Source organism: Atheta coriaria, unplaced genomic scaffold, assembly GCF_025399875.1.
Source record: "Atheta coriaria isolate IRGN ID8LTWV9N9 unplaced genomic scaffold, Caltech_Dcor_3.1 hic_scaffold_9_pilon, whole genome shotgun sequence".
Taxonomy (NCBI): domain Eukaryota; kingdom Metazoa; phylum Arthropoda; class Insecta; order Coleoptera; family Staphylinidae; genus Dalotia; species Dalotia coriaria.
In genome coordinates this window covers 13,271,704-13,294,476 of record NW_027045451.1, presented here as the reverse complement: position 1 = coordinate 13,294,476, position 22,773 = coordinate 13,271,704, and the positions used below count along the sequence as shown (strand labels likewise).

The window sequence follows — 22,773 nt, the reverse complement described above, 5'->3', positions numbered from 1 at the left end:
CACTTTTATAATTACGGATTTCAATCAAAATGATCAAGGTTGATATATTAATTAATATGTTTGAGATGTGCGTCGTGATCGTCAGATAAATGTTTTTAATTTGCCCTCAACTCCAAGTATTACTTGAGTTTGATTTCGTCGGCAAGTTTTGGTTTTGTATCAACTATTGATTGGTATTGCAGTTGGAAGGATGGTGTCAATAATATTTATTAGATAAGATAACGATAAGATATTGGTTAATATGATAATGATATGATATAAGAGTGGAAATTTAAGCTGCGTTAAATATATAATTCAACAAAAGAACCAGTTGAAAGGAAAAACAGTTTAATACTTAATTCCTATCAAAACTGTTCCTGAACAAGTACTAGTACTATTGTTCGTAACCCGTAATGAGATTTACTATGTTCAAATTTCAATAGTTTTAAGTACTTAGTATTGTCTATTAACAGAACTTCCACGAAGTACTCCGCAACTTCATGGTTTAATCTAACTGGAATAGATCTTTATCAATTCTATTTTTATATGATAGATATTGATAGATATGATATTTACGAAACACATCACAACCAATTCAATCGCTTTCACATTTCTGGGTATTCTCACATCTATTTTGGGCGTAATAACGTATAAAACAACTTTTTCTATCCGAGGTTTACTTCTATCACATATAATGTACATAATGGACTTTTTCAATATAGCTATTTGCTAATAACGCAACTTAATATTGACAAAAGAGTGCGTAAAACTCTAACATGGAAAAGTAACGGTGTAACACAAATGTGAATTATATTTTTGTCTTTGAGCAAAATGCTACACGGAAGTATCTCTGCGATACACGCATGCTGCGTATATGTACATTCTTTCATTCATGGCAAACAGTGGCAAACCAAAGAGGGATCGCATTCAGGGAACATTGGAACATCTGCTCACTCGCCGCGGAGACAGACTAGTCGCGCACTCGCTCGTTGATTCATACTCGTACTTTAAGTTCGTGTGTATTACAAGAGTTTGCACAGTTGTTAGTTAGTGCATTTTGTTGTGTTTTGGAGTCGTTGGCATAAAGAAAAATAATCAACAACAGACAGAAAAAGTAATGTTGTGTTATAATATATTTTCTCGTCGAATAACTAAGTTATAAAATTTAATGCCGGCACGAGCTTTTTAGATCTTCGTAAGCGGTAACCTCAAAAATAGTCATAGCTTCACTGTAACGTTCTATAACCGCGAAATGTACGATTTCAATATGATTGATCTTAAAAATAGTTAAGTCAACATTTGTGATCTAACAAATTTAATACTTCAGTTGAAATTTAGCGGTTTGTTTATAAAATTATGAAGTTCTCGTATATAACTTAGTTTACTTTTTATGAAACTAAAGAGATGGCGCTAAAATGTGATCTGTTGCAGGACTCTAAGAGTGTGCAGGACTAAAGGGTGAGCGTACGTCCTTGGATATCAGCATCAGCACTCCCACGACCTAGCGAAGGAGTGCGTAATGGCGCCGCTCGCACACCGCGAACTTGTTTGATTCCCGCACACATTTCGCGCAGCTTCGCATCCCGTTGCGTAGCGCGGGGCACGCGCGGTGTAGGCGGTGACGCTTTCGACGAGTTGTGGGAGGCGACGCTTGCGTATTGACCGACGCCGCGCATCGACGCCTGGCGATACAGCGCGGCGGCCGCGCGACCGAACCCGATCGCGTATCTCTCGCGCACCGCACGCACACATTCGCGCAACGCACCGAGCGCCGACGTTCCTCGCACAGGCACAGCCTTTCGCTACGCGCGCACGAAAAAGTCGCGGCGGCAGCGAAAAATCTACACCGGCCACATCGACGGCGCCTCCCGCAGTTCCAAGCACGAAGTATGTACAGCAGCGTCGTCGTCGCGCGCGCCTAGCCCAGCCAGCGCCAGCATCCCGAGCGTGTGCGGTTGCGGTCCCGTGCGGTGGTGGTGAGCCGAGCGAGCGCCTCAGGGGTGTGTGCGCCAGTGCCAGTGAACGGAACACTTTCCGATCCGATTTTGCACCATTGCGCCATCCTAGCCAGGATAGCTGTGGGGTTTGTTTTTCAACGGGGCTGTTTGAACAACCGGCGCGACGTTTTGCTCGGAAGGCACTTGCAGGATGGGGTGTACGTCATCGGCCGAGGAACGAGCCGCCCTGGCTAGGAGTAAACAGATCGAGAAGAATCTCAAGGAGGATGGCATCCAGGCCGCCAAGGACATCAAGCTGCTATTGCTTGGTAAGTACATTGGGTCCTAAATCAATGCAAATGTAAATGCAATTAACCCTGCGGATTTTACATGATTTTCTAAAAAATAAATCCAAGCAGTTTGTTTGCCGCGTTCGTGTCCAGTGTGCGGCTCCTTGAGTGCGCACATGATGAAAGGGCGGGGGTTCGATTAAGCTGGGTGCGGCGCCGAGCTGCCATCTACGCAACAACCGACCGACCCTCACCTATTGTCATTCACAGCGATGATGGCGGCGGCACAATCCAATATTCTGCACCTGCAGAAACAAGTTTTATGCTTTATTCAATATAATTATGCGCGAGGAAAGCCAGTGGCGAGTGCGGCAAATGTTTTAGCTGCACGCGAGCCGCCAACTTCGGGCGGCTTGTCACACGCTTTGTACGTGATCGCACCGTGCGCACGCGGCGGTTGCGATGTCGAGCTTTCCAGCGTGGAAACGAACACACCCAAAATTCAATAAGCGCGCTGGGTGCAATACAAGTACTGTACGCAAACAAACTGTTGCTACTTTATTGCGAAACGACAAATTCACTCAGATAAAAACTGCAAATTTGCGCATTTCGGGAAAGTAGAACTGTGTATTATGGAACGATATCGTGTCTTTTCACTCTGCGCAATTTATCACGCTGCAAAAGAGTTTCGTGCGTGTTTGGTTAATTGCTTTACCCGATGCGTCATTTGCGATAGCGCTACGCGCTTTTTTCCACAGTGGCTTTGTGTATATGACGTATTTCAAGAAAATATTCATAACTGCTATTGATTAAATTATCACATTAGATGTTCAACTAATTTTGATTGGATGCTTGTGAATTAATAAAAATGCTCATTAGGTTGTGAACTACTTTCAGTGGCATTTTTAACAACTCGACATTTCTCAGGTTCTAAGATTTTCCGAACAATGTGTGACTTCTGGGAATACTTTGTTTCTCGTTGCCTTTTACAAGCCGCTTTAATTAATACAAGTTATTGCATGGGTTAATTATATTATGGTTTTGTATGCCTAAGTCTATTGTGCGTTCTGCATTGTTTTCTAAAAGAAATATTTCCTATTATGTCTGTAAAATGCAAGACTTCGGGGTTTGGGGACATTTTTTTTCTCTGTGTGTTGAAATGTAGAATATCGCGTAGTTTCACATGCGTGTGAATATTATTTGTTTAGATTTCTTAATCAACGAAACTTCAGCAACACATTAAACCACAAAGTTGACTAAACATTCATATCGAGCGTAGCACGTATTTCAATATGAATAAATGAATAAAATGTTATCAACTGTTTTAAATGTCAAAATATATAGAAAGTAGGATGAATATTTAAGGTGGCCTGCAGTGTATTTCATCTGCTCGTTTGCTCAAAATATTTTTACAATTGCCATCAATATTGTGTTGTATTATGTGGAATATTTGTGGCCTGGTGATATTATGCTGCGCAAACTGCCTAATACACGATACACGACGACGGTACGAGAACCAAGTATGATCTTAACTAAGAAAACAAATAAAACGTTTTCAGTCAGTGTCATACCACAGAGTTTTGTGATATTTGTTTAGCTTTATAACGTTGTCATAGTTATGGAATCCACAAATTACGAACTTATTTTTTGATGTTTTTGCAAGCATTCCGAATGTTTTAAGCATCTTTACTTGATTGGATCTGCACACCGTTTATTGCACCCAACGTTGGAAGGTTTAAGCTAAAAGTAGTTATATTTTTGTTGCAGTTGCACGTGAAAAGTTTTATTTTGTGTCCGTAGCTTTATTAATGTGAAATAATCGAGATCTAGTTTTTTGCTCATTGCAAGTCTCGTTAAATTCTGAAATAATGGCTATTAATGAATGAATATTTATAGACTTTATAGCAACCGATTTTATGTGAGATCGACCGAACGATGTTTTTAGACAGTAAATATTTGGCGATTGCCCGAAAAAAGATTCGATCTACTTTCAAAAATCATCCTGTAAATAAATTCAGCGCCTTTAATTAATTCGAATAATACTGTGCTAATAGAATACACTGAGTTATACTTGGAAACTTAAACCGTATAAATGCACAAAACATAAACAAATTACGCGTGCAATAATCCGAGAAAACAATTAAGTCATCGCCGTGATAGCGGGCTCGCGTAACACTTGCAATTATGGTTCTAACTAACTCAACCACATGCATACATACACCGGTGTTTATGCATATGTAGATAGTTTTTTTCAACTTGTATTGTAATTTGTGATGCAAATTTATTATTGCCGTATCTACCTGCCAAGAAGCGCAGATCGTTGATCGTGATAGCGATGGAGAGCCTACATCTTTTAGAAACTAATTTAAATTAGTTCACGCGCAATTTGCATGCTTCGTTCGTATTTTATTTAACGATTATTCATTGATGATTCATGTGAATCATCATTACGCAATGGTAATTACTATTTCCGACGTTGGCGACTAAATAAAAGGCGAGACTGGGGTCAATTGTGAAGTTATTTTATCACGGGAAGGTGTGGTTAGCCATTTGTTTGAATTTACTTAAATACTTGGGATAAAAGGCAGTGGTTGGGGATAATAGTAAAATTAAATATCATTAATAATTAATTCTTTGTAATTAGGTGTATTACAGGTCGTGAAATATTTAATAGTTACAATTTTTTGTTGAGAAAATAGTACAAATTCTGCATTATTTTACTATTTTTGGTCATATGCTTGGAAAATCAACTTTATGCAGTGATGTGTTATAGTCATTAGATTATAGCCAACATGACAATAACCTAACCAATAACCTTTTTTCTTACTTATTTTAAATTATTAACTATAGTTTGTGGCAGATCATCAATTTTACAATATAATTTGGCTATAGCAATAAAACGGACATATCATGCGCTCTGAGTGGGAAAATAGACAGTGGAATTACAAATAAGTGATTTTTTGTTGTTTCGAGGTTAAATCGTGTCAAAGAATGCCGATTTACAAGTCTTTCAGAAAGTACTACTCGCAATGAACAATATTCCTACTCTTCGTTCAAGATATGACTTTATCTGTATCACGCACAATGTTGTTATTACAATGTCAAGTTTCTTACATTACACTTCCGTCTTGGGTTACACGCACCAAGCAAATAAACTTGATTGACGACTATTTATGCGATGACACTAGAGCTGATTGTCGCTAGGATAGGTGCGAACGAGTTTACGCACTTTTTAAATCACATTTCAATGATAATATTATAAGCAATTTGTTAATGGTTTGCTGATTGTAGCGTACCCAATACTGATATCGCTACATTCACATAGTTAATATCGTAATCTACAATTTATATTAATAGTATCTAATACCTACACTCTTCCGCCCACGTCCTACGAAATACCGTTGAAACACGATGTCGCATTTTTTATCACTAAACATATTGATTATCGACACACACGTTATCTTAATGTACATAATGTGCTGTTATCGCGACTTTTGAGCCGTACGCGCCATTTTTTTCAACAACCATGTCATCTGTTTGTGAGGCAAAGCCATTAGTTTTTTATTTTCACCAAAACGTTACATTCTTATTTTAGCACGTGTCGCATATCATTATTTCGTCTATCACCTTTTAAACCCGTCTCACCGTCCTCGGGCGGACACGTTGTAATAAAGAAAAACCACGTCTAAGCAGTCTATTTATATGTAGCCTATATTATCACGATGCTCATGAAAAAAAAAAAGATTCCAAGACGGTCAAGCAAACAGAGACATTGTGCGTGATTTTAAATTGACAGCAATATATTGGTATAAAAATATTTGAAGTTTGTAGAGGTAGATAACGATACCCGTGATTTTGAACGGGTACTAACACCATATGAATATATACCTATATTTTTTATATTGTGAATCGTGTCGAGTGGGTGCATTTAAGTTAAGTCTGCTTTGCACTCCTCGGCGCATGATCTCTGCGCGGAACACTCCTCCATGCGGCACTGACTGCACACATCCGAATCACTCTCCATGAGTGTACGCGACGTATCGGCTGGTTTTAACGTTTTTTTTTTCTGTTGTTATTTGCTTCTCCATTTCGCGCGCTTAAGTAATCCCAGTGCAACATGAGGGAAATGCAAATGTGATTGATCCGGGGCACAGGGAACACTTAGAAACTCATTTGGGATTAATGCGGGTGTGCGCGTTTAACGATAGTGCATCTATGTGTCGAGTGCTATTTATATCAAGCGCGCGAGTGGATTGTGGATATTAATCTACGAGTATAAGAGCATTTTCCGTACGAGTGTTGGCGGCTGCAGATCGGTCTATACATATATTTTTCTTGTGTTTGCCTGTGTTTGGTTTCGGTAAAAATTTCGTGCTTTTCGCGATTGACCATGGGCTGCACCATCTCGGCTGAAGAGCGTGCTGCTGTGGCCCGCAGCAAAGCGATCGATCAGACCATCAAGGAGGCAGATTTACACTCCAAGAACGTCGTCAAGTTGTTATTGTTAGGTAAAACCGGAAAAACAAATATCTCCGTCCTCAGCTGTGTCTTATCGGCCGTGAGAAAGCAAAAGGCTGTGCATGAACATATTCCGGTGTTCGCGGCTTCGGGAAGTGAGCAGCAGAAAGAGCTTTTGAGTGCGGCCATCTGAGCGCCATGTGTGTTTATATTTCGAGGTACAGAGCCACACTGCAAACAAAAAACCAAATGTATCCACACTGGAGCTTTCCAACTTGAAGCAGTTTAATTTTTTTTTGTTCTTCTGATTGCTCAATACAATATTCTTGTGTTGTAAAAATCACTGCTTAAAAATGCATGTTTTTTTATTATTTAGAATGTTATTCGTGTGTCTGCGCACAAATTTTGGAGAATTGGAGATTTCTCTTGTATAAACACAAATAAAATTTGAACCTACACATTAAAAGAGGCCCAGGGTCAAACAGAGCAATTCATTGGCATTTCTTTTTATAAATTTTAATCAAATTCTTGAAACGCACCTACGTCGAACCGCTAACTGCGTAAACTTTTGAAGCAATAAAAACAACGTTCAATTCAGAACATTTTGATTTCAATTGTGCAATATATTTACAAATAAAGAAGATATATATTATTCTGAATGTATAATTTTAGCATGGCGTTGATAAATCTTCCAATCTTGAAAGAAACTTGCTGTAAACAAGCGTAATTAATATTTTACGCATGTTGTCCGCTTCTAATCGTACATTTTTAAGCAGGACGTACGTAGCTTACAATAACTAGTGTTTTATAACCTGATGGGTTGTGTTTTGTAGGACTTTATGTACGTATGCGATCTGTTTAGATTGCTTGTTAACGTCACGATTCATTTTCATTCGCGTTTGTTTATCGAAGGCCTTTAACAGTTTACACGACCGCTGTGCCATCAACCGTAACCACACATCGATCCAATAAGAAAACTTTAGATAAAATTTAATTATTTGTTTAGTGATAGTTTTAGTGCCGAGTGTACTTTGCACACCTTTCGAAAAGTGTGTTGTTGTGGGGTGTATGTTGTTGGTGATAACAAATATCGTGTGTGTGGGCGCTGTACGTTTGATTATGAACAACATTATCGCACTTGACGATAAAGGCATGATAAGGGTGCTGGAGTCAAGTGTCACTAGCACAGCAGCACAGCGCGCCCGAGACGCGGCCATCCACGTCGCGACCAAACCCTATTCGAATCGATCCGTGCTCCTAACAGGTGCAATTAGCTAACTTCGAACGAACTCGACAGGTTATTTACGCATTATTAAGTTGTGTTAATGCGGAATTTATCTGGTGTAACTTTACTTAACCGCCATGTTGCTGAGAATTACCATCAATTCAAATTTATAAAACATTCAAAATTGTATTTTATTTTGTGGCTAGTTTTGCTCCTAAACTAAAATCTGCCAATTACCATAGTTTGTGAAATACAAACAAAATCGTAAAAAAATCTTTTGTCCTACTAGTGCGTTGATTACGCGTTAATGTTTTATACTATCGATTAACTTCGTTCATTCAATACTGCCGCTTTTAATTCATTCATTCATTTGTCGCTAGTGTTTTACAATCCAATTGGAGCGAATTGAATATGTTTAATGGAGGTCAATAAGTTCAGTATGATACACACGAGATAATTTCATTCTTGTGATGTTGTGATCCCATGCATGTCGGTGACAATCTTTGCTGCGACCATATTTGTCATTAATTTACGGGCGCTATTTATAGGTAACTTAATTCGGCAGTAGGTGTTTCGCTCCAATTTGGATGTTTGCCGCCGACATCGCAATTTCAACTTACTCGCACACGATTGTATTCAACCTAGCTGAAAGCCTATACTTTTCCTACTCTCCTGCTTGTGAACATGAGTAACATCGCGCTGCATTGATAAAAGCACGAGGTCTGCTATATGGACGCGTAATTGCCGTTCCGATGGCGTAGTTTTAAATGGTTTTAATTGAGAAACAAGCCATGCACATTTATACGATGCCATCACTAGCGTCCTCTTGATGTTTCCTACTTACTTTTTTTGATGTATTTTTGAAAATGCAAATTTCTGCGCACACATTGCGTGCGTAATGAAATGGGTACGCGTTGTTATCGTTTATCAGCAGTGAAATAATTCATTAGCGTATGCTTTTGGGCGTTGGCCGGTTTTCACCGAACACACACACTCTCTCTCGATGTGTACTCGATAGATACAGTAATAATAATTAAACGTTCACGAAATGCGTCACGCGCACATACGAATATAAGCGCGCACGCAAAAACATCGCAATCTTGGTCCAGTGGGGCGTCTTTTGTTTAAATAATCAATATTTGCTCCTTGATGAATTATGATGGTTTATTGATATTAGTAATGTACGTAAGTCAATATTTGAACGCGGTGCACTTGTACGAGTTTCGCGTTCCCGATCCAATAATGTTATTTCAATATGGCGCTCATTCGAACATCAAGAGCACGATCGTCGGTGGCAGGAAGGCGACGCGGCGTCTACTCGGAGATTACTTCGGGGTTGATTTTTTTCCGCTTGCTCTTTACACAGCATCGAAGCAGAAAACTGGCAAATTGCATTAAAGCATTTCAGGGATGCTGTCATAATTTAATATACAAGTATTAACTGGATGTTTCGCGAACTTCAAGCTACCGGTGTGGTAGTACATACTTACATATAAACAACCGGGCTTGACTTGTTCCGGCGATTTGACTCGTTGAATTTCCGCCTTTAAATAAATTGCTTCTGCCGTTTCAATGTTCAACGTGCAGAAGATTATATCATGTATTTCTGTAATGCTCGTAGTCATTTTTAACAGATTACAATTTGATTTGCACGCCGATGGTGGTCTTTGTTATGTAATGTTGTTTGTTTTTTAATGTTAAAGTTCTTTTTATTGTGTAACACATTCTTCTTATACAATTTTATAAAATCATGTTATTTTTGTTCTTCGTTTCTGCATAAATGAATAATAATTTTTTTAGTTTGTACTTTTGGCCTCACAGCAAAGTTGCTTACAATAAAAAAATAATGGGGTCTCTCACATGTGTTTTTTTGTTGGGAATTTATTAAGACTGGAATAAAAAGTTTTTAATATTTAAAATTTAAAAATATGTAAAATAATGACTGCATATATTGTCCTTTGAACTTGTTCTCTATTTACGCTAATTGTTTTTAATGCGCCCGTAACGTGCTCTACGGTACATTAGCCAGTAAAACAATTATTGTTAATACCCTAAACACAAGGAAGTGAAAAACGATGTGATATTTAGAAGTAATAATCAATACCACGCTGACGCAATCCTAGTATGTTTGATGATGTTGTCGATAATATGATTAAACAATTATTGTTTGTTTCAGGTGCCGGCGAGTCGGGAAAAAGCACGATAGTTAAACAAATGAAGTAAGTACATCTATGCTTTCAAAATTATAATTTGAACGAAATGCGTGAAGCTTGAGATGAATGCATTTTCCAAGGTCGAAGAGATAGCAACAAAAATCGTCGTAAAGCTCCCCAGAATCAATTGCGATCCCTTGGCTCGTGGGCGTGTAGCTTTTTCATATATTTGCACATTGGTACAATCTCAGATGGCGCAGCGATCACTGTGTCCTTTCCGGTTTGTTACTTGGTTTTTCGTTTTCAGTTTGTATTTGCGGCGAGTAGTGCGAGTGCGCTGATAGGAAAAAGGGAAAACGACATGAAACGATCGCGTGGGTCTTTTATGGTGTAGGCGAAGTCAAGGGAAGGGAAAATGTTGTCGGGCGTTCTTCTCGTCACAGGCTTGGGACACCACATTGGGAGACAGGAGAGTCCAGACGTGGTCGGTTGCCCTTGCGCAGAGTATCGTGTGTTTCATCTTTCGCTCTGCGATCATCTCGGTTTTCTCCATCCGACATTCGAAAGATACGAAGCAGGCTATTGGTGTGCGGGCGCGCGCGTGCGAGCCGTGGAATAAAACGGAACGAAATGAACGATCCTGCCTGTTTGCCTGCCTGCCTGCCCTGCCTACTTTCCTTGCCCCGATCAATAAGCGGGGTTTTCCGCTCCCAGCTCTCTGACACGTATGCGAGATCGCCGCCGCGGCGCATTCATTCTACTTCGAGTACTATAATGCCCCTTGCTGCATGCTTACCATGCGTCGTTATGCTGTAGGCGCTGCGGAAACCACTGCTACGAAGTGCATCAACAGTTTTCGGATGTGCACGAAAACTCGCACACTAGATCTTTCTGTTCGTTTTCAGCAATCTGGGTTGTATATTGGCGCATATATTTAATATACAAAAGGAATGTTAAGATTTCGGTGTTTTTTTTTCGCTAGCATTCGTTTCTAAAGTAAAGCACTGCTGTATACTAAAGTGCTACTTTAGCGTCATGAATTTATGTGCTTTTTCGAACTTCTCAAGTTTAATTTCTTTGTTTTTGCTCAGGCGTTGTTTCCTACGTTATTTTCTTCGACGCGCGGCGTTATATTCATTAGTTTTATTGACCTGATTAATTCAAATGGCTGTGGGTTATTATGGACTAGTTCTTTATTTTACACTGGTTTTATGGTCGATTGTTCTTCGAGTTTCATGACTTGGCTCAGGATGACTATGGATGATTGCGATAATTGAGGAATAACAAGCAACACTACAATCTGTTCAGTTGGATCAGTAAAACGCGTCGCCATGTTTCAATTGAGCATTATTATGTTATCAACTGTGGTACAAATCTATTTTTACCGTCTAAATTCTCAAAATAACTGGCAGACAAAGTCTTTAAAATTTTCATGGCATGAATGTATAAATAATGTAATAATGAAATTAATACTTTTAACACTTGTAATTACGCTAATGCAGAGCTTTCGCCAACGCAAAATGGATTTAGTCGTAGTATGTATTTTAATGGCCGACATAAAGCAAACGCTGCCGCGAAGCCCATCATGACGATAATGTATTAACCGTTGGTGAATGCGCCGTGTGTGGCACATGCTTTCTTTAGTTTATTTATATGCCAAACCCTCTGTTTTCGTTGGCAACAATGGTTTTAGTTCTGTTTACGCGCTTATTAATATTGCCAGCGCCAACAGCAAGTTGCTGGCTCCATTATTTTTGTGTACATTGTACTACTTCCAATTCTATGCGATTTTTAAAAATTTCAGGATCATTCACGAAAGCGGTTTTACGAGTGAAGACTTCAAGCAATATCGGCCGGTCGTGTACAGCAATACTATCCAATCGCTAGTGGCGATACTGAGAGCGATGCCTAACCTCAGCATTTGCTACGGTAACAACGAGCGCGAGGTAAGAAATTTAAATGTGAGTGTTCTTCATATTTAAAAATTGTTACGGTATGGATGACGTAAACGTGTCGCGCAATGTAACGGAAGCGGGCGGAAGTAGGAAACATGAATGCTCCTGGCGAGTGACGTAGTATGGTACTTTCAGCAACGATTCATTAGCACGCGTTTGAGTTTCTGATTAAAATTGTATACTAGACATGACAAGTAACTTTTCACGAGTGTAATACATCCACTGGCATGTTTTTTTTATATATAAATTTTCCATTTTTATTAAAGTAATGTACTGATACTAGTCGCTATATGATGTTTAATATCTTGGCGTTCCACGAATCGTTCAACAAATGAAAATAATGCAGTAGTGGCTGAAGTGGCTGAAACTCGTGGAAAAGTTGCGACACGAACGCGACAAATACGCCGCCATATCTAGTTCACTAATCGTGTACCTCGTTTGCTTGTTATTGATTGTAGTCATGCGAACTTCCCCATGCCAGCCGGAATTATTAATAATTTAACAACATACAACCGCTCGCGGTCCCCCAATCACCGTTGCGCGTTCACCGCCGCTCTATCTATCGCATCCAATGTCGGTCGGTAACTCCGGTAATGAACGCTCTGCTCGTTAGTGGATCTCCTGCCAAGTTCCTATACCAGCTACCTGTTGATGGGGACATTTCTTGGGCTGCAGCGTAGGTGTGGTTTTTATTAGAGGCCGACGAATTGACCTGTAGCAAAAGAGGCGCCCGTCGGACACGTATCACGCACTAGTATATTTATTACAGGATAAATAATTCCGGCGTTTGTTTCCGCTATCAAACACTCGAAGGTCTTAATTGTGGCTAGGCACGAAGATCTCGAAATATTTCGAATCGAATATTTCCAATTATATATTTTCAACTTTCTCACATAGTAACATCGCACATATTGGCGAAATTAAACAGCCTATTTCATCGCGCCGATGTATTTCGGGAATATGTATAAATATTTGCTTTTTACGTTTTTGGTAACGCATAATCTAAACGAAACCGCATCTCCAGAACGCGTATACGGATTCGCCTTGCGTATTTTATTAACGCAATATTCTACGATTGTGTTTGCAATATCTTCTTGCTTACGCAGTGCTATTCCTTAGTGCGTCACCCCAATAAAGCTCGCTGTATATGTGAATTATGACTTGTTTGTGCAGATTGACGGCAAAATGGTGTTCGACGTAATCCAGCGCATGGAAGACACCGAGCCCTTCTCGGAGGAATTATTGGCCGCCATGAAGCGGCTGTGGGCCGACAGCGGCGTACAAGAATGCTTCGGACGTTCGAACGAATATCAGCTTAATGATTCTGCAAAATAGTACGTTTGAATTGTCTATTTCGGGGCAAGAAACACAATCATTTTCTGCGTGGTTGTTCGTCACTGCCTCTGGCAGCTAAATTGATTGCAATCGTTCTCAACTTTGTTTCTTTTTTTCCTCGCAGTTTCCTCGACGATTTGGATCGATTGGGAGCGAAAGACTATCAACCCACTGAGCAGGACATTCTGCGTACGCGCGTCAAAACTACTGGCATCGTTGAAGTGCATTTTTCATTCAAAAATCTTAACTTTAAGTAAGTAATCGTATGTCAAATACTATCCGTTTATAATAATAATTTTTTTTAATTCTAGACTATTCGATGTCGGCGGTCAGCGATCAGAGCGAAAGAAGTGGATTCATTGTTTTGAGGACGTTACTGCAATCATTTTCTGCGTAGCTATGAGCGAATATGATCAAGTTTTGCACGAGGACGAAACGACGGTAAGGATAGCACCCATGTAAAGATGATAAATGTTTCATGTTTCTCGGGTTTCAGAATCGGATGCAAGAAAGCTTAAAGTTGTTCGACTCTATTTGCAATAACAAATGGTTTACGGACACTTCGATCATTCTCTTCTTGAACAAGAAAGATTTGTTCGAAGAGAAGATTAAGAAGTCGCCATTGACTATATGCTTTGCCGAATATGCCGGTACGTAACATTGATGGTTGATGCGTGGTAGTGATATTAAACTGTTGTGAAATGTCTTATTTACAGGCGCACAAGAATATGGCGAAGCAGCCGCTTACATTCAGGCACAATTCGAAGCTAAGAATAAATCGACAACCAAAGAAATTTACTGCCACATGACCTGCGCCACGGACACACACAATATCCAATTCGTGTTCGACGCCGTCACCGACGTCATCATCGCTAATAACCTGCGTAATTGCGGCCTCTACTAAGCATCAACAACTGACTTTGCCATACACCACACCCGAAATGATGACCTACGGAGAAAAATAACAAATCTTTTATTATTACGATCATTGCAAACATATTATTTCCATACGAATAACGTAAAAAGCGAGGAACACACACGCACATTGGAAAAATCAACACCGAAATTGCGCGCCGCTGTCGTGGCGTAAGCCGTATTCGAAATCTGCATGCTTACGTCGCGAGCGCGTATCAATGCTGCATTTTTCCTTCGATGATATAAATACTAGTACTACATACATAGATAAAATGGATTCTTACGCAATTTCCCTTGATTGAAAATGCTCATTTGTCAGGTGTACGATACAAAGTAAAAAGAAGTTATAAATACTAATACAAAGAAATTACAACTAGCGTTTAGCGTAGGAACGTATATTAAAAGCAGGAATACAAACGGTAACAAATATTCGAGTGAGACGGCTCTTTAAATGAACATTATATACATACACCTAATGGATACGAAGACGCCCAGCAACAAAACATTAGTCATACATTACATTAGTATATGTGGTAATTATTTTTTCGACAAACAGCGCGTGGTGCTTTATTTGTTATCATACTTATATCATGTATTCTTATTAATTATTGTGTAAGCATTTAATTTCGATTCAATGCACGCTTGGACAGGACAAAGATGATCAAGGGTTGCACACATTACGATAAACGCACACCCTTCGTCGTTTCGCATTTATACTAACGTTAGACGAACAAAACGAACTGTGCCATTGATGATACAAAGAAAAGATGCATTTATTTATTTATTAGTTACGATTATTACTTTATTTAATATGTATAATTAGTAGCTTATCAGAATTTAACAAACCTAAAGTATAAATAAATGAATTAATCGACAAAACAAGCTGGAACCAAACATAAACAAATAGTTGTGTACTATTTATGATCGGGGCTCAAATTTAGTTCAGTCAAAGAAAACTTATACATAACTTATATTACTATACATAATTATATATAAATATAAAAATATATTATATATATTATTATATAAAATAAGTGAAAATGAAAACAAAATGTTGTACTATAATGATCACATGCAAAGAGAGCGAAACGTTTTTCATCCCGGTGAATCATTTGGACTAGCTGAAATGTAGTACGTTCATTTGACTTTCCGAAATCCGTTCATGAAGATGAGGACAGGACAAAAATCGTGGACCTATTCGATTAGATAAACAAAGTAAACTAAAAGAAAGCTACAAACTAAACAAGAAATGTACATAAATCACATTATTACTCAAGTATAAAATTAATGAGAAATGTTACAAAGTAAAAAAAAAATGGGAAAAAACCACAAAAACTCATAAAAATATGCGCTTTCATCTTCATATAATATATCTCCGATCCGAACAACAATGGCAGACGTTGGTAAAGTTTACAGAAACGTATTTAACAAACATTCCTATGTCTTACGATTTACAGCATACTAATTAAGCTCCTGTTATTTTTCTATTTTCATTATTTCAAAGCGCTCAATTTCATCTATATATGCAACACGCATACGAAACACAAGCGTCACAAATTGAGCACATCAAATGTACCATATTAACTTATTATAACAAACAAAAACAATACAATATTATATAGTAGGTAAATTTGTAACTGTTTGGAGGACAAGGAAGCCACAATCAATTTAATCACAAAACTGCTTTGAGGTGCAAAGTAAATCTTGTTTAAATCGCATTTTAATGATATACTGGTGAAATGGGTAATTGTGAAACAGAAGTAGCTTGTAAGCGTATATTGCATGCGGATGGCAAGGCATGAGAAGTATATGTAGGGACAATTGAATAAGAGATCTTTCAAAAATTCGATGAATGTAATTGCGTATTTTAAGTGCATCTAGTCATACTTTTTTGCGTTCGACATGAAAACTAGTGTTAATCACGATGTCGACATTATTGTTTTGTCGGATATAGTTACATTGTATTATAAATATTATGATGATAGAACGTAAATGAATTAAATTGCTAAATGAAGCATATGAAACAAAAGAATACATAACAATGGATAAGAAATGACGAAATGGGGTAAAAGGGTGTTAATTAAATCGGCATTGACTGATTTATTTTAGTAAACTATCATAATTCTTATTTGGCTTAGTATTTATCGTAGGCATACATTCTGTTGCTCACCTGTAATTCTTTGGAAGAGAAAACAGTGTTGGGAAAATTGGAATAAATTTGTGGCATAAAATAAAATACACATACACACACACATACATACATACATGCATACACAGCTAGTGAATTTGAAGTAGTCCAAACTGGACAAATATATTTATTAATTAATATTTATATTCTAAGTAATATTATCTTGTCTAATACGATACGATTAACTTACCGAATTCGCCAAGAGTATCTTCAGGTCGATAACATGTAAATATTTGTGTACAATCGACATGATAACCTGAACAGCTCGTAGGCACTCTCAAATTAAGATGCTAATTGCGACGCGTCTGTTTTTCTCTTTAACGTACTACTAAACACAACAATCACACCATGGGCACATACAGAAGAAGCAGAAACACTTATGCACAATGTGCGGAGACAAGAACGATAATGTAATTTTTTTCATGTTCAACTTATCTTAAAGTATTTATTGTATATTGTCTCATAAACAACATATCTTATTGCATTCATTTTTGCCGCCACACTAATTCCACACACCTTGGATATAATTGTAACACACGCAATTTTTATTATTCAGTAATCAAATTCTGCAACCAATGGTTTTCGCTCATGAGGCGCTATATACGAAACGACAGATTCGTTATTCATACTTGTCGCATATTTCAAATGAAATTAGTTTGTATAAAATACTAAATGAAACTAATAACTAATTGATAAATTTAACGTAAAGTAAGAGGATAATGAAGATAAAATATTGTATTTGACATTAAAGAAGAAAACCTACTATTATTAATTATGCACTTGCATAAGTATTATGAAGTTGTTGCTTTGTTGTGAAAAAAAAAACAAATTAATTACTAATGGTCAAAGATCTAGCTGCGCAGTGACAGATATGTACATGTTCTCCAGTATATGTATAACATTCACAAGTGAGGTATTTCTCTCATTGTATGTTTGTTTCTCTGTGATGTGAATATGATAAAAAATAATAATAAATTTACCCATTTCGATTTTGTTATTTTATTTCATAATTAGTTTTTACTCCTCTAATATTAATGAAAATGTCATCAGTAAATTGAAGTAAACGGTATAAAAGACAATTTAAAAATTTTCAACATACTGATATGCTTGGTTTCTGATATTTAATATTAACCGTATAAGGGTAGCGGTAGAAGTGACTTGATTCAGGGCACCGTATTAAGGTTGCGGTAGAAGTGATTTGATTCAGGGCACCGTATGAATGTAGCGGTGGATTTGACCTGATAGAGGTAGTTTCCGACGGAAAATAATATGAAGTAATGAATATTTAGACGATTTTTATTAACTAAAATGATATAGGTATTTAATTTCAAGAGTAAATTACTAAAGAAGTAAAATTTGAATGTTTTATGTTTTTTGTAGATTTGATGCAAATTTCAAGAAAATATGTGATTTCATTGACTATTTATGCAGTGTATAAGGTTTATTTATTGCTAAATTAATGAATATTTACATTAAAATTGCAAAATTTAAACTTTAAGTTATGTGTTATGGGTAAAAATTGCTATTCGTTTAGATAGGGTGGTGCATGCGCAGTTGCGTGAATGTGTGACATACGGGCATTGCCATTTAGTGCGTGACCATACACTGCCTCATAGCCAATCACTCACTGCCTCATATGCACGCCACACTTTTTGATACACATTGTATTTTCTTGAGGTACTCAATAGTAACCTCAGATGGCGCAATAATGTATGTTTTAGCTAAGAATATTCCTGCGAGTGAAAGTCGGCGTGTCCAGTTGTTGTGTAGCCGGCACACGACTCTTACTTCGTGCGATAAGTAATAATACTTAATAATACTAAATGGATATTTCGTCTTTCGTGTTGTAAATTCGATATATCGCGTTATATTTGCTGGAATTTAGTGTTAATAGACGGATTTTAGTCGCTAAATATTTATCGCGTGTGTATTCTTCGGAATTCAATGTTTTGTGTTTATTACCGTTTTGCGTATATCTGGGATCCGTTGCCGTCGGACGCCAGTCGGCCATGTTGTGTGATTTTAAATAATATTTTGGAGTTGTGCGAACCATTTTTGTCTTCAGCAGAACACGACGGGCGGCTGTTCTACTTGGTAAATATTATTATTTAAATAATTATGGCAAATAAGACAATTTTTAAGGCAAAGTTTGGGTTCCTCTGGAACTCGGAATCATTTCAACATTGTCCGAAATTGTATAACTAATGTTTTGTTTCTTGTTTATTTCAGTACCTATCTACTCGCATTTGATTTGCGGTGTTCGATACACCGGTGAGTGAAATTTTTCATAGTTCATAGTATCTATTTTTCGATTTTACGGTTTTCCTGCAATTAGAGAATGAATATCTTAAACTTCTTTTTGCGGAATTTTCGGCCAAGCATTCCGCAAAAAATTTAAAATGGAAATTTAAACTATTTTATTGCGGATGTTCAGAGCGACGTTTAATTGAAAAAATTGATTAAATGTGATCTTACATTTTCCACTGAAAAATTAAATTTGTAAATTTACAGTTTTTATTTCGGAAGTTGTTATAGAAGGTCTCCTGAGTATTTATTTTAGTAATATTTTACACTAGGACCGATAGTTTTCCCGTAATTTGACCAAATGTGGATTTTCTACCGAAAAATTAAATTTGGAAATTTAAAGTTTTTCTTTTGAATGTAACTGTAAGAAGTGATCCTGAACATTTTATTTAAATCAAATTTTAAAAATTACAATGAAATTATGAATTACCCAACTCGAATTTTAATTTTTGATTAGTTTTAATAATTTTAATTGTTGGACTACTATCTGTAGCATTCAGAGATGGCACTTACCTGAACTAAAAATCATAAAATAAAATTGTATTCTTTATTTCTATATTTATCAGCAAACGTTAGCATTCGATACGAGAAGTTACACTTTCTTATCGAATGCCCGTGTGTCGTCGTTGCCATCCCCTCACGCCGCACGTTGTCACATCTTAGTTTAGTTGTGATCCAAGGTAATATGCCTGTTGCAATTCACGCACAAGGTCGCGTGCCATCGGCGGGCCGCTTTGCGCATCTATTGCTTTTACCTGCGGGGTTCATGCTGCAGGCACATTGTCTTATTGGGAACTGTCGCATCATTGCTTGCGCTATCGATGGATTGCAGCCAGTTTCGTACCGGTCGCTGGCGTATCTAGACGTATTTCGCGCGACTCGTATCGTGTTATCGGACTTTTATTTTCTAAATTTGCATTGTATTCGGTCATCAACTGACTATTTAGTTGTAACATGCATCTGCAGTGTTTTGTTAATGATTTATTGTGCGTTTAATATCCATAATTTTTATATGTTTGCGTTTGATGTTTACATTCCAAATGCATATTGTTGCCATCATGTTTCCCGTCATTGGGAGGTCCCTTCAAACTTGAGGAAGTAACTTATATCTGACTTACGCTACTCAGCACAGAATGTTTGTTTTCTCCGATGTGTGAATATAATATTATATTGTATGCAATGTTTTTAATAAAAATATATGATATATCCTATGATAAATAGGAAAAATTAGTAGTAAACGTTTACAATAACTAAATTAGAGACCGACTGAAATTTCGGTTTCGGTTTCGGCCAGTTTCGGCCAAGAATTCAAATTTTGGCTTCTGTTTCGGTTTCGGCCAAAAATTGGCTAATGGCGGTTGTTACTTGCCATCTCAGTTCACACATAGAAACTTACATTAATTATCAAATAAGTATCAAGTGACTAAACGGGGACTTTACTCACGAGATTGATTTTGTATCTAAAAAACGTGGAAAAACTGGCGCTTTGTAGGTAGAAGTAAAAAAATATGTTTATGTAAGTTACAGTTTTGGTTTCAGCCGAAACTGAGGGCTGGGCCGAAATTTCGGTTTCGGCTAAAAACCAGTTTTGGTCGGACTCTAGTTTATATTTTAACTTATGTTTTCTTTTAATTGCAGTACTTGCTGTGCCCTGGCAAACCAATGAGCTGCATTGGTAAGTTTTTATTAATTTATATTATTCGGCCAAATGTTTTATGACCTGCGTGTTGCAATAGCTCGCGAATTAAAGGTGCCTTGTTTATTTTAATTGCGGGTAATATAGAAAACAAAGGAAACGACAAAGTTTGCCCGCTTTTCGCGTTTTTCAAAACACACGGTGGAAAACAGGCCATATCTCAGGAACCCTTTGTCATATTTTAGTTTTTTTCTTTATTTATGATAGGCCAAGAGTGTATTTTTAAAATGCACCCCTGAACCCCCGCGAAATTCGATCGTAACTGCCGCAAAATGGCCGCCAAAGTTAGACTTTCTTGAAATTTTCAAAACACGCGATGGAAAACAGGCCATATCTCGTGAATCCTTTGTCATATTTTAGCTTTTTATTTATTTTATGATAAAGCAAAAGGGCATTTTTGAAATACACCCCTGAATCCCGCGAAATTCGGTCGAAACAGCCTCAAAATGGCCTACAAAGTTAGGCCTTTCCCTGCAATTTTCAAAACAGGCGGTGGAAAACCATACCTTGAAAACCCTTTATGATATTTTAAGTTTCTTCGATTTGATTATAGGATCAGAGTGCATTTATCGTCATAAATTGAAAATTTGCAATATTGAGCACTTTCAGTTGAGGTTCTTGACCTTTTACCCCATTAAATAAAATTACCCCCCACCCCCTTGCCCATTTTTTCTTGTGAATTAAAATTTCATCTAATAAGTTAGTTCATTTGGAAATTTACATTTATGGATCTTTTCGTTTACCGAGAAATATTGAAAGTAGAAGTAAATTTTGTGTATGTGTATTTCAACGTTGTGAATTTTTAGTTTGGTCCTCGCAACTAGGTGTTTATCAGTACGTTTGGGTATAAACAACTTTTTTGTTCGACTGACGCGTGATATCGCTGCATACCTGTCTTGTACCCGGCTACGCGCAACGCACACGGCAGTTGTTTCACGGCGTGGTCCGCGAGCGTGTCTATCTAATCGCCACGCGTTTTGGCGTTTTAATTGGATTAATTGTCGTGTATTCTTTTGGCCATCGGTAAAATGTAGGGCTTCACACGAGACGAGAGTGGACGAGACTATCAACAGTATCGTCTCGGTCTCGGTATCGTCTCGTAAAAGCGATACGAGACCGAGACGATACGAGAAAAGTCTCGCGATACCCGTGAAGCCTTTGTTCTTATATTTTTTTACATTTAATGGTTTTAAGTGTAAAGAAAACATTGAAGATCTTTGCAGTTCAAAAGTTTAGTAATTTAATTACTCCAAAAATACATACATAGGTTAAAATATTAATTATCCCAATATTATTAAGTTGTCTACAAAATATTGTCAACATGAACACTTTTTCGTCCCGGACTATATCATAAATTTTATTTGACAAGATCTATTATATTCCCTTGCCCAGTTAATACAATACGTTTGCTGTTCATATATTTGCTTCAAGAAGTACAGAAAAACACAAAAATATGTCCCCGGATGTATAAACAAAGACAAAATTTTCATAAAACTTTCAAAAAGTCAAGAAGGTCATGATATTCGGTTACTGACTTGTTCTTTTGAATATACAAAAGAAATATTTCACAGATGGTCATATATTGGATTTCATATATTGGCCCTTTTCTCATTTTACTAATATCAACTTCATAAAAAAAATTTCACGAGACCAATAACGAGACCAAAAACGAGACTCGGACTGTGGTCTCACTATCGCCGAGAAATTGATAAAGCTCGTCTCGGAAAAGCGAGACGATACCGAGACGATACGAGAAAAGTCTCGGTATCGCGTGAAGCCCTAGTAAAATGTTCGCAATTGGCATGTGTGTCTGTTTTGTTTAATGATTTATGGCGATTAGAGTCCTCTTAAGTGAGAAATAAGTGTCCGTTAATCCCTGCGCGAGTTTTCATATAGAATATATTACAAGATAGAATATCTACCCTTCATTGCACAGGTGGGTGGATAATTATAATTTTTCGCGGAAAGTTAAGGCGGTTTAACCTAAATTGATTATTCAATTTGGGGGATATTAATTTTGTGGTGGAATTTTTATCAGAATTCATCTTAGTCGCGTTTCCGAAAATAACATGCTTCATTTAATTATTACAAGCACGGTTTTTAAAATTATCTGAGGATTATTAAAATGACAATTTTCATGTGGTGTTTTCGAAGATCACGTAAAGATTTTGAATCGAATTGCATCATTAAATTAATAATTTCATGTTGAAATAAAATCTTGAACGATGAATAGTTTTTCGTATATCTTAAGTATATCTTAATATTTACAGAGAAATAGTTATTTTTATCGTCTTTAACCACTGCGATGCTCCGCACCGTCGCTTAAAATTTGTTGATT

General features: G+C 37.3%; 1 protein-coding gene and 2 long non-coding RNA genes across 6 annotated transcripts in view; 2 read left to right on the top strand and 1 right to left on the bottom strand.

The window, feature by feature from the left end:
- Positions 1 to 953: 953 nt before the first annotated feature.
- Positions 954 to 17,424, top strand: Galphao (G protein alpha o subunit). Of its 3 annotated transcripts, none has more exons than XM_065312181.1 (9): positions 954 to 1,093; positions 1,411 to 2,245; positions 10,066 to 10,108; positions 11,847 to 12,003; positions 13,171 to 13,331; positions 13,457 to 13,585; positions 13,644 to 13,773; positions 13,829 to 13,982; positions 14,049 to 17,424. In XM_065312181.1, exons 2-9 carry the CDS (start codon positions 2,128 to 2,130, stop codon positions 14,234 to 14,236), a joined length of 1,080 nt encoding a protein of 359 aa, XP_065168253.1. In that variant the 5' UTR covers positions 954 to 1,093; positions 1,411 to 2,127; the 3' UTR covers positions 14,237 to 17,424. The 3 variants fall into 3 exon arrangements, with proteins under 3 accessions (XP_065168253.1, XP_065168254.1, XP_065168255.1); XM_065312182.1 differs by having other exon boundaries at positions 957 to 1,093; positions 11,847 to 11,988; XM_065312183.1 differs by lacking the exons at positions 954 to 1,093; positions 1,411 to 2,245 and adding an exon at positions 6,226 to 6,714 and having other exon boundaries at positions 11,847 to 11,988.
- The window catches only part of LOC135799164 (uncharacterized), a 32,023-nt gene continuing 11,617 nt past the window's right edge, over positions 2,368 to 22,773 (bottom strand). Inside the window, exon 9 of one of the 2 annotated variants that reach the window (XR_010549910.1) lies at positions 2,368 to 2,511. This is a non-coding gene — a long non-coding RNA (uncharacterized lncRNA). Of the gene's footprint in view, positions 2,512 to 6,712; positions 6,896 to 22,773 lie in introns of those variants that run through there. The other variant, XR_010549909.1, reaches the window with a different exon arrangement.
- Positions 18,210 to 22,547, top strand: LOC135798582 (uncharacterized). The gene is made up of 3 exons (XR_010549745.1): positions 18,210 to 18,529; positions 18,665 to 18,706; positions 20,378 to 22,547. It is a non-coding gene; the product is annotated as an uncharacterized lncRNA (long non-coding RNA).